Source organism: Chrysochloris asiatica, unplaced genomic scaffold, assembly GCF_000296735.1.
Source record: "Chrysochloris asiatica unplaced genomic scaffold, ChrAsi1.0 scaffold00003, whole genome shotgun sequence".
NCBI lineage: Eukaryota > Metazoa > Chordata > Mammalia > Afrosoricida > Chrysochloridae > Chrysochloris > Chrysochloris asiatica.
The window spans coordinates 26075108-26087834 of record NW_006408521.1 but is presented as its reverse complement, the minus strand read 5'-3'; the positions used below and the strand labels follow the sequence as shown (position 1 = coordinate 26087834).

Sequence of the window (12727 nt, the reverse complement as noted above, 5' to 3'; positions counted from 1 at the left end):
AGCTGATCTTTGAAATTTTCTGTTCAGCTCTTGTACCTCTTCAATTTTTCCATTTGCTTTGGCTTCTCTATGTTGGAGAAGCAATAAATGGTCTTAATTTTATTTTCTTTTTCCTTTTTCTAATTTCTTTTTCTTGTGTTTTTTTTTTCATCCAGTCCCTTCTTTTATATTTATTTTTATTGTTTTGTTTACTAGGGACTTTATATAAAGCTGTTCGAACTCCCAACATTCAGACTGGGTTTTTTTTTTTCTCTCTCTTTTGGAGTTTTTGTCTATTGAAGATGATTTCAGAAAATCCATTCCCCGTCATGAAAATGTACTGTGCTAACTTTCTTTTCCATAGTGGAAGCACTTATTTATAGTCATCAAAACTAGAGAATAAAAACTTCATTTGGTAACAGTTAAAAATTTTTTTTAAAAATCAGATGATAGTTGTAATCTTCAGAGTGTGGAAGGCCCTTCAGTGTTTAATTATAGTGTTTTATAGAGGATGGCATGGAGGTGCACGTGACTGCCTGTTCAAAACCATCGCTGGTTCTCCACACACTGCAGAAATAAAAAGCCAAACCCCTTAGCACAACACCCACAATTCCTCACAATTTAACTCCATCGTATCTCTCCAGCCCCACCTGCTCCCACACTTGGGGGTCGTCCTGCAGCAGGTCTATTCACCATTCCCTGGACCTCTGGACCCTTTGCCTCTTATTCGTACCTTTGTTGTCTGTTCTCTGCATGCATATCACCTTCTAGCAGCCTCTGCTATGCCAAAGCCAGTTATCACCTGGGGTCCGGTACACACGCCACCTTTCATAACGAGGCATGGCTCCCGTCTAGCCTTAGTTAAGTGGAGCGGCCCCTGCTGGTTCCCACACCATCACCCCCTCCGTTGAGACCAGTTGTTCTCAGTCAGGGCAATTCGCCCTCCCTCCGTGCCCCCCAGGGGATATTTGGCAATGTCTGGAAACATTCTGATCCTCACAACTCAGGGGTTTGGGATGTTACTGATCCCTAGTGGGCAGAGAGCTGCTGCTAAAGATCCTGCAACACACAAGACAGTCCTCCACAGCAAAACATTCTCCTGCCTACATGTCAACAGTGTGAAGTTGAGAACCTCTGGGTGGGACCAAATTACAGCATTGTCAGTCTGTCTGATATCACAGCTGTCTCCACTGACCAACTACAAACTTTTAGGTACTGGCCTAACATATCCATTTTGAACACATAATAGGTGTTCAAAAAAAGGTCTGCATTTCTCTTTGCTCTGTATGAGGAAACATTTTTCTCAGAATGTATCTTTTACATTCTAGGCAGGTGAGAAACATTAAAAGCACAGGAAAGGAACTGTTGCTCAGGGGAACGGAATCAGCATTCATTGAACACCAGGTAAGTATCAAATACTTTGCTCCACGACTTATGTGTATTTTTATGTTCAGTCCTGGCAAAACGGAGACAGTGGAATAATCAGAATTGCTCCAACCTACTGAACACCTGGAGTCCTGGTGTGGCGCTGTGGGCTAATACTCAGACTGCAAAGCCATTTGAACTGCAAGGTCAGTGGTTTAAGCTCACCAGCTGCTCCTCGGAAACGTTATACAGGGTCGCTGTGGGTTGAACCAACTCGATGGCACTTAACGACAACAATAACTGAACACCTAGTCCCATGTGTACCGACCGAGTGCTTGTCGCCCCCGTTGTGACATTCCATCTTCACAACCTTGTGCAGTGGATGGATATTATTATCCCTTCCCTTTCTGCACAAGGAAACGGAGTCTCAGATAACTAATCCACCCAAGAACATGCAAGCTGAACAAATGTGTCTGAACCAGTATTTGAACCCAGCAGGTTGTCTAAGTCTGCCCTTTCCTCTCATGCACTGGCAATCCTAGACAGCTGCATTTCCCTAAAAGGTAAAATACCTGCTGTGGAGAAAGACCAGAGGTTGAGGTAGGAACTTCATAAGCAATTTGGAGAGAGGCTCCTCCCATATCCAGTATCCCGACTGTCCTTCTACGTCCATTTGCCAATTCCTGGGGAGCCTCAGTATCTGATTCTGAAATGAAGGAACAGAAGGATCCTAGTTATTAAAAACCAAACTTAAAAGTCAAAACGAAGACAAAAACAAAGCACAGCAATCCCTTAGGAGAATGAAACAAATTAATCCAACTGTATCAACCATATAGTACACAGAAGACAATTATCTCAAGTGACTTAAAACATGCTGTTTTAAAATGAATGATAAAATATACGGAGTCCTGGTGTAGCATTGTAGGATAAGCACTGGACTGCTAACCACAAGGTCAGCAGTTCAAACCCACCAGCCGCTTCTTGGAAACCCTATACAGGGTCATTATGAGTCAGAACCAACTCAACAGCAACTTAATAACATGTTATATATATTTTACAACAACTAAAAAACAAAACATCATGGTATTTTGACTGTAGGAGTGAACATATCCTAAGGAGAAACGAAACAAATAAGGATCTTAAACTGCATTCTAGTAGATCTTACCATTAATAATATGATTGGAAATGTTAGTAAACATATATAGATTAAAATAGATATATTTGTTAACATCTTTATGAACAAAGATTCCATGTAGAAGAAACAGGATACAAGTATAACAATCAAAGGTATTAAACAAAAGCTTTGTCATTTAAAATGAACTGGAGGGGGAAACGGATGTAGACCGTGCAGACCCGGTCAGGAGTTCAAGGCCCTGTGGGCCCAAGCGTTGCAGACCGTCCAAACCATAGGCTCTGAGGATCAGACTTTAGCCACCTAGCAGACATAGCAAACTGTCCCTCATCTGATTATTCAGTTATGCTTGTTAGTAATCTCATACATGAGCCCTGGATATCCACAGACAAATGTAAAAACCTTCCCTAAAAGCCGAGATAGTAAATTCCAAAAAGGCAAGTTCCTCCCCACCGCCCCCAAAAAAAGCTGAAGAGGATAGAGAGAAACACTGTTAACTGGTGATATATGGAGGGGATTATAATCAATGTAATGAAACAAGTCATATGAATGGTTGAATGTGAAACTGATGATGTGCCCTGTAAACTTTCACTCAATCCACAATAAAAACCTTAAAAAAAAAAAATGAACTGGAGACACCACTATGAAGTCGCATTTTATTTTCCATCTCTGTCCACTGAAAGGTTAAGAATAAATGACAACCCTGTCACCTAGACTAGCCTCTCCAACTAACATTTCTCCACTGAAAAAATCAAAACTCCTTAGGAAATGCCGGTTGATATTAGAAAACATATAAGCTGAGTGGGGAATATATAGCCTGTTGTAGTAGAAAGCTTTGTTGTTAAGGGTCCAATACACAGGAATCCTGTATAGGATTTCAGAAGAGCGGCTGTGAGTCTGAACTGCCGGCCTTGTGGTTCTAATTGACTTTGAGGTCGTGTGCTTGCTTATCCTACAGCGCCACCTCAGGATTCCACTAGAAAGTTATGGAACCATAAAATACTACTAAATTACCTTCCTTGTATTGAGAGCAAAACTGGAAGGTGCCCAGAACAATCCTGATCAAAAGAGGGGTGGAGAGAAATGCGGACGGAACTTCAAATTCTCATGGAATCCAATTTTATAGAGTCACCATGTCAAGATGAATCCCCAAAATGTTTGCCCTAAATTACCTTTAAGCATTAATCCTTAAACCAAGAGCATCCCCTGAAGTCTCCTTTAAACCAAATAAGGCTGCTGTTAAGTACCATCGAGTCACTTTTGACTTATAGGGCTTCTAAGGAGCGGATGGTGGGTTTGAACTGCATACCTTGCGATTAGCAGTCCAGTTCTTATCCTACAGCACCATACCAGGGGTCCAAACCAAGTAACTGTTTAGCTTGATTAATAAAGAATGTCTGCCTTGAGCATTTTGCTCTTTAAAGAATGTTCTAAAATGACAACAGCAATTATTTAGGGACAAGTGAGTTTATGTTAGTTGGGGAAAGAAAAATTCAGAAAAGATGGGCAAGGGAGTGGTGTGTGACTTGAAGAATGTCCTCAATGTCACTGAGATGTGCGTGTAGAAATTGTTGAATTGGTACATGTTCTGCTGTGTGTATTCTCAGCAACATATGAAAAGTTAAAAATGAAAATAAAAACAAATGAAGGTTGGATAATAAAGCACTCTAAGTTTTGAGAACGGAAAACAACTCACATTTAGTGCACACGTGCTACTGACAGACAGGTCAGGACTTGTCAGCTCTTTATTTAAAGAAATGTCTGATTAAGAAAAACTACTCACCATCCTCATGATCAAATCTTCCCAACACGAAGTTGATTCCAATCCACGCATACACCCCTGAGTAAGAACACAAAAGTTCCTGCTTAGTTCTCTATAACTGATACCATGTACACACCTATCCCCAGGCTGCTCTGTCTCCTTGGAAACAGGCAATCATACTCTCATTGTATCTTTTATCCTGTGATTTTTTAAAATTTCCTTTTAAAAATTATTTGTCTTTTCTGATTTCTATATTTTCTGCAATGGATAGGAATTAATGTGTAACAACTAATGTTAAAAACTGAAAACCTTCAGGTCTGGTTCCAAGCAATATAGAATAAGTTCACTCCACTCTTTCTCTCCACTGAAAGCAGACATAAAACTGGCTAGAATGCAGGGAGCAGTTTTCTGATAACTCTGAAGAGTAAAGTATCATGGGTACACTGGGAAAGAAATGCAAATACCATCAAAAGTCGTGAGTCCTTCCTTTTCTCCCAGATATTGTCTGGCCTATACTCACTACACAGCTTGAAACAGGGAAGTGTGTACTAGGTGTGTACAGAAAACTTCAAAGTCTTCCTTTCTGGTCTAAGAAGCAGAAAAGGAAACTCTGAAAATTCATAGATGTGGAGCTAACTTTGCTTCGTTATCTTCTTTGGTGCCCTCCTAACTCCAAAGCATTCCTACCGCAGGTACAGAAACCTCTCACGGTTACGAATCCTTTCTGACCACAGGGACTGGGTCCCAGGAGTGTAGGGCAAATCCCCATTGCTTATTTTTCTCCTTGTGTCCTCCCATCACATGGCCCTGGATATGGATACAACTGTGGGAGTACATGGCAGAGTGGGCCATCTACAACCTCAACTTCCTCACCAGCAGATCATGAACAGGATCCCCAGGGCAGTCAGAAGAGCAAGGGGAAGAAAGAGCTCAGAAGACTTCTCCCATAAAGTGGTACATGGATTCCTGAGCATGCATAGATCTGACCCTAAACAGTATAGCACAGGCTTTAAGACTAGACCACAGGCTAGGTCACTGCCCAGGTCTCAGTTGGGCCAAGACTTTGAAAACCACTAATATCACAGCCTGCCGAAGAAGGGTCAGAACTTCAGAACTGACTTCAACCAAACCAACTACCAGCTTAAGATAAAACAACCAACCAGACACTCTCCTTATGGTATCAACAAAAGCCAGGGCCTCAAAATGTAATATCCAAACACTTTCCAAATACAATATCAAATTACTTGCCATATAAAGAACCAGGAAAATATGAATTCAAAAATGGAAAAGACAGTCAGGAGAAGCCAACTCCAAGTTGGAATCATATTGGAATCATCGAAGATAGTAAAGCAGCTATGATAAGCAAGAAATACAAGCAAACGCCTTCATGACAAATGGGAGAGACTGAAAGTCTCAGCAAAGAGAGAATATAAAGAAGAGCCCAATGGAAACTTTAACACTGAAAGATGAAAAACTAAAATTAAAAGTGTGTTTTCCCTTGTGTCCCCTGCAACTAGAAAGTATATGAGCTTTCCTTCTCTTTTCTAAGACATTTAAATGTAATATACTATCTACATTTGGGCCCTATGAGGCCACACATTCAACTTCACCCCAAAAATACAAACCCAACACAGTATTAGCTAACAGGGAGTATCAACACTGCAGAGTGAGTGCAATAAAGGTAGAGTCCTTGACTGGACTGGTTCATGTTATGAGTCAATTTGGCTAGGCCGTGATTCCCAATACTGTGTGGTTGTCCTCTATTTTGTGATCTGAGCTGACGATTCTATATTTTGTGATATTATGTAATTATCCTCCCATTTTATGTATCTTAAATTCTAACCTCTATATGGAATGAGGGATATCACTGCCAATGTCAGTGGATCTTGGCTGAAAGCAGAGAATATCAGAAAGCTGTTTAGTTGTGTTTTACTGATTATGCAAAGGCTTTCAGCTGTGTGGATCATGACATGCTATGGATAACACTGTGTAGAACAGGTATTCCAGAACAATTAATTGTGTTCCTGAGGAACCTGTACATAGACCAAGAGGCAGTCATTTGAACAGAATAAGGAAATACTGAATGGTTTAAAACCAAGAGAGGGATGAATTCTTTCAACATACTTATCCAATCTGTATGTTAATCAAATAATCCAAGAAGTTGGATTATAAGAAAAAGAACATGTCACCAGGATTGGAGGAAGACTCACTAACCTGTGATGTGCATATGATACCAATTTGCTTGTTGGAAGCAAAGAGAACTGAAATATTTACTGATAAAGATCAAAGAGCACAGCCTTCAGTATGGATTGCACCTCAATGTAAAGAAAACAAAAATCCTCACAACTGACCACTAAATAACATTATGATAAATGGAGAAAAGATTGAAGTTGTCAAAGACTTCATTTTGATTGGATCCACAGTCACTACTCATGAAAGCAGCAGTCAAGAAATCAAATGATGCACTGCACTAGGCAAATCTGCTGCACATGACCGCTTTAAATGTTCAAAAGTAAGGATGTCAGCTTGAGGAATAAGGTGCATCTGACCCAAGCCATGGTATCTTTACTAGTCTTATATGCATGTGAAGGTTTGACAATGAATAAGGAAAACCATAGGAGAATTGATACATTTGAGTTACGGTTTTGGAAAAGAATATTAAAAAGTACCATGAACTTCTAGAAGAACAAACAAGTCTGTGTTGTAAGAAGTACAGCCAGAATACGCGTTAGAAGCCAGGATGGTGCGATTTCACCTCTTGTACTTCAGACATGTTATCAGGAGGGACCAGTCCTTGGAGAAGGACATCATGTTAGGTAAAGTGGAGGGTCAGTGATAAGAGGAAGACCCCCAATGAGATGGACTGGCACAGTGGCAGCAACCATGGACCCAAGTGTAACAACTGTGAAGATGGCATAGGACCAGGCAGGGTTTTGTTCTATTGTGCAGAGAGAGGGTCGCTATGGGTCAGAGGTGACTCAATGGCACCTAACAACAGTATACTATGGCAGGGCTTCTGGAGAGCAACATACATTCAGAGTGACATGGGTGGCCGCCATCTGTACGTGGAACACAGCTTTGGTTTTCTGTTGTTGTTGTTGTTAAGTGCCATTGAGTCAGTTCCAATTCATAGTAACCCTTGTATAGGGTTCCCGAGGAGCAGCTGGTGGGTTTGAACTGCTGACCTTGTGGTTCACAGTCCAGTGCTGATCCTACAGCACCACACCAGAAGGCCTTCTGGGGTCAAAATACCCTCTGGGTAACAGATCCGATTGCTATGCAATACATGCATGGCCCATGTTTACAATGAAAATTACTGAATCATTCTGAAGCAATTTAAAGCCCTGGGTAAAAACATGTATTTATTACTTCTGAAAGCTGCATTCACAAATCAGACATATAAGTAATCCTAAACACCCACGGAGGTTAATCTGTGACTGACTGAGACGTAAACCAGCGTACCCCCCAGCCCCAGTACCTTCCTGCTTCCCAGAGATCACTTCTGCCTGAGACTGTGAAAAGAGGAAGTCAAATTCCAGAGGTAAGTCCTTCACTAGATCAGCCAAGATCGCCAGCTGCTTCCTGTAAGAAAGAACCAGAAATCCCAAAGTTAATCATTAAACCCTCTCTTCGCAGCCTCACCTTGACCTTGTAGTTAGCCTGTAATGCCAACACTATTCACCTGTCTCATCCGCTTGTTTCTGTAACTCCTCTAATTTCAAAGGTTTAAACTGCCCCCAGAATATACAAGCAATGTGGTCACAATAGTAACATCTTTCTTTTATACACTGTTATCAAATAGTTAAAAAATGAAGCTACGGTTCTATGACTCTCAAAGATCAAGTACGAATAAGCCACAGAAAATTGCAGCATAGTTTCATAATTAATAAAATAGAGGGAACGGCATCATTTCTAACTACTGTGAAAGGAAAGCATCATTTTCAAATGAAGGAGCACAGTTTCATCTTACAATCTTACAACTATATAAATAGCTCTTCACATCACCACATAGAGAAATAAGGTTGCATCAGTTCCACTAGTTTTTATATAATCTTCAACATATGCTAGCAATTAATTTTTTTAAAATCTCTTCCAGGTTTCAAGGGCTGACTTTTTCTTTCTTTCTTTCTTTCTTTATAAAATTCATTTGGAAAACCCAGATCAGGTTCAAAATACAAAGGTCATAACACCACCTGAAATTTGGGGCTAACAATTTAAGTTTATATCTACGGGGCTGCTTCTCCTCTGACATGCTATCAGTCTTATCAACCGAGAACAGCAAAGAAACAAAACTGGAAGCAATAGTGTCTTTCTCGACAATATTAGCGAAAAATAAGACCATTCGCTTGCATAGTTAAACTTACTCAGTACAGAATATTTGACTGACTTAGCAAATTGGCATAATGACTTAGTGAAGAGTGTTAGTAACACTTAAAAGTGAAGAAATATATTTGAAATAAAAATCTTCCACTAAAACGTTAAGTACAGTTTCTGAAAGGTTTGTTATGTTAAACTCTTGTGAAATGAGAGGAGTTTCCAAGCTACCTGCAATAATATATCTGACATGTGGCATCAAACCATTCCTTCCACAGTACGCTCTCTACTTCTCTATTATGCCACACAGAACCCAGACACCATACTCAGAGTGATGGGCTTTACTAGGCAAACTAACAAGTTACAATTCAAGCTCAGAAATGCTCAGGCCACAGTTGTTCTAGTCAGCTGCTGAAAAATGCCCACAGGACACACCACTCCACCATAAGCCTCAGCAAGAAGGTACTCATCTTTAGCTCTGTGGATCAGCAAACCTAGTGCAAGGTGGTGGTGGTGTGCCGTGGAGTCGGTTCCGACTCATAGCGACCCTGTACAGGGTTTCCGAGGCTGTACATCTTTATGGGAGCAGAAAGCCTCATCTTTCTCCCATGGAACAGCTGGTAGTTTCGAACTGCTGACCTTACAGTTCACAGGCCGATTCATAACCACTACGCTATCAGAGCTCCATAAGTGCCTGGAGGAACCTCATTCTACAAGCAAGTCTCCTGCTCAAAGACACTCAGTTTTACTTGCTCTGTGGGCTGCGAAGCCCCCTGCTCTGTCTCGTGCTCTGGGTCTTGGTTCTGCTGCTGCTGCTCCTCTGCCGCTCCTTTGCTATCACAGCTTTCTGTCTCTGGGCCCAGGAGGGTCAATGTCCAGGGATCTCAGGGCTCAGAGAACGCACTCCACTTCTGGTTCTTCTTCTTTGATGGCCGTTGAGATTTCCACCACCTCCTCCTCCCCCCTTCTGAGACGGTTCATTTTAAACCCAGGCTAGAGTTTCAAGTTTTTACAATCACAATTAAGTCTGCTAACATCCACAGCTGAATCATGTCATTCTATCAGTATCTTCTCCCACCTTCTCTTACTCTAAACCTGCAGGGCAGGAATGTTGTTTGGCGGGATTTACAGACTAAGACTAGAAGAGACGTTAGCTAATTCAGTACACCACACTACCTAAAGAGGAAGGCGGCCTTGCTGGTTTTAGCAATGGTGTGAGGAGGAATGGTCACCAATGTTCACTGCAGTTTGGAATGGTTCTAAAGAACTTGTCCTTTTCTAAAAGACAATCGGGACGATGGATCAAAATAGTAAATGGACTTAACCTTTGACCTAGCTATTACATTTTTAGAAATTTACTCCAAGGAAATCATTGGACTAAAATACAAAGAGGAAGTATACTGTAGCATTATCTTTACCAATGGAAAACTGGGAAATTTAAGTGTATATCAATAGAGGAAGTAAGGTAAGGATTTCTGTTCTTGTGAAAAGATTTACAGCTCGGAAACCCTATACAGAATTGCTATGAGTCAGTCTGTTGAGGGCACTTACCAACAAGAACATCACGGACTTGGTTAAATAATTTATGGGACATCCATACAATGTAATAATAAATAGATGTTGAAACAAATGAAGAGGGTTTATATGTATATGTCCTGGACTAGAAAGAGGTCTGATAATATTTTCTTGTGTTTTAATAGGCTGCAAAACAATACACATAATTTATTTTTAAAATTTCATGTACTGCACAGGGATAAGACAGAATGGCCATTTTCTAAAATGTAACCTTATCTCTTCATTAGAAATAAAATTCTGTTATTCTGATCAAAGATTCCATAGAAGAATCCTGCTCCAAGGGGAGAAGTGCAGATCAGAAGTCCATATTCTTATGGACCGTAGACTTCCTGGAGCCGTGGAGGGTGGGTGAACCCCTGGAACTACTATCCCTCTGAGATTAACTTGAAACCTTAAACCAAAAATATCACCAGAAATCACATCGTAAAACCAAACAACAGTTTAGCCTTACTAGTCTGCCTTGAGGGCTAAAACAGCAACTGATGAGACAGGAAACTCAGGGGCCGTAAGTTACAGTTACTGAGGGCAGAACAGTGGAGAGAAAGAAGGTGAAGAAAGCCACACAACTCAGACGTAATCAATGTCACTAAATCGTACATGTATAGACTGCTCAAGTGGTACATGTTTTGCTACTGTACATTCTCAACAACAAAAAAATAAATCACATTTAGGAAATATACGAACATTCTATATAAAATTTCAGAAATGGACAGTGGTGATGGTTACAACATGAATATAATTAATCACACTAAATTGTACATGGTCAAAATGTTGGAATGGCAAACACATACACATATACACATGAGGGGCCTTCAAAAAGTTTGTGGGAAAAATAGGTTCACCATAACAAAATGAAAAATAACTGTCATTACAGTAACAGCAAGATGCTAATAAATGTTGAAGTTGGAGATGGGTCAGTGGGGATTCATTACATGGTTTCTCCCTTTTATAGACATTTGAAATTTCTCATAATAAAAACGGTTTTTGTTTGTTTTTAAATACCACCTTGTATTACCTTTGTCATATTTTTAAGGATTTTTCCATTCAAAATAAAAGGGATGTGCCGCAAGCTGTTAGTTAGTCTAGGTCTTTGGAAAATAAATTAAGATCTGCTGTTGTTGTTATTAAGTATGTTGAGTCGATTCTGACTCATAGAGACTCTGCATGGGGTTTCCAAGGCTATAAATCTTTCTTCCACAGAGCAGCTGGTGGGCTCTAACCAGCTGATAAATGTTAAATCCTGTCTGATAATGCAAATCCACTTTGGATATTGCTCACAGATGCTAATAAATTAGCAAAGAACACTGATTATACAAACAGGTTCCACAGTAATAGTCATACTGTGACTAACAAATAGTTTGGACTTAGAGGCAGCAAGGATTTCACAGACCCCAAACAGATCTACAAAAAGGTAATCAAAAAACAAGAGCTAAGAAAGGGCAAGTTCTGTAAAATTTTAAATAAATATTTCTATTCCAAGCTTCCTCTCCAACAGCAAGCATCTGAGACAAATGAATGGAGATACCTACAGGGGTTTGTGTGGATGGACATTTCTTTGACAAACAGAGGCACTGCTGAGCAGTGCCAGGAGATGGAGCAATCCTCTCCTTAGCTCCAGAAAGACAACGTGGCCAAACCACTCACCAGGTTCTCCACCCATTTACCTGAAGTCAGCTTTTCCTATGGCCCTCCTCCCCTGCCTTGGCGGTGAGGCTCAGGCCACTCACAGACACCTTCTGTGTTAGGGTTACTCTTCTCAGGGTTTCCAGAATGTTGAGCGATGTGAATGTTACGTATGCCAAGAACAAGAAATGCTAGATGGAGTATGCACTGAATGATGACCATTTCATCAGTTTGTAGACAAGAGAAGAGAGTATGACCAAAGGAAAACAATTTTATGAGGACAGCAGGGTTACAGTGGGGTGTTTTGCTTGTCTGTTTCACTTTTAAGCTTTCCTTTAATAGTGGTAAGTTGCTGCTTCAATTTAAACAGTGTTAAGTTGCTGCTGTTAAATTTCTAAGGTTTGGTTTTAAAAATATGCAAAATCAAACCAAAAATTTTAGAATCACCAAGATGTATGGGGAAGTAAACATGGACCTAGAAGGTCCTCATGTTAGTAATCTGCTTCTCAACAGTAACCCAGGCAGAAGCCAGCAACTATGTGTCTAAATGGAATGAAAGGAAGTCCATTTAAAGCACTGATGTGGACTGTCTGACTTTTCACAAGAAGCCTGGAGCCCTACCTGTAAGGATGAGTTTCATGTTGCTGTTTTAAGGAAAGCAAGGCCATGTATACAAAACTAAACTGTGGAAAAGATAACCGCTATTTCCCAAGGAAAAATGTTGAAGCTAATAAGAAATCGTTGATGTCTTATTGGTGTCTTGAGTCTATGAATATTCCAGGAGGATGAATTCTAGAGTTAAGGCCACCGCACCCCTGACCATAAGAAGTATGTTGTTGTTGTTAAGTGTCATTGAGTCAATTCCAACCCATAGCGACCCTGTATAGGGTTTCCAAGAAGCAGCTGGTGAGCTTGAACCACCGACCTTGCAGTTCAAACGACTTTGCAGTCTGATGCATTAGCCCACAGCGCCACAC

General features: G+C 40.5%; 1 protein-coding gene and 1 pseudogene across 1 annotated transcript in view; one reads left to right on the top strand and one right to left on the bottom strand.

The window, feature by feature from the left end:
• The window catches only part of LOC102822363, an 8835-nt pseudogene extending 6924 nt beyond the window's left edge, over positions 1–1911 (top strand).
• The window catches only part of ENTPD7 (ectonucleoside triphosphate diphosphohydrolase 7), a 67249-nt gene that overhangs the window by 21999 nt on the left and 32523 nt on the right, over positions 1–12727 (bottom strand). Inside the window, exons 6-8 of the mRNA XM_006831239.1 lie at positions 7717–7820; positions 4260–4316; positions 1917–2050 (exon numbers count right to left, since the gene is read on the bottom strand). Of these exons, the coding sequence (XP_006831302.1) occupies positions 1917–2050; positions 4260–4316; positions 7717–7820 (295 nt within the window). The remainder of the gene's footprint in view (positions 1–1916; positions 2051–4259; positions 4317–7716; positions 7821–12727) is intronic.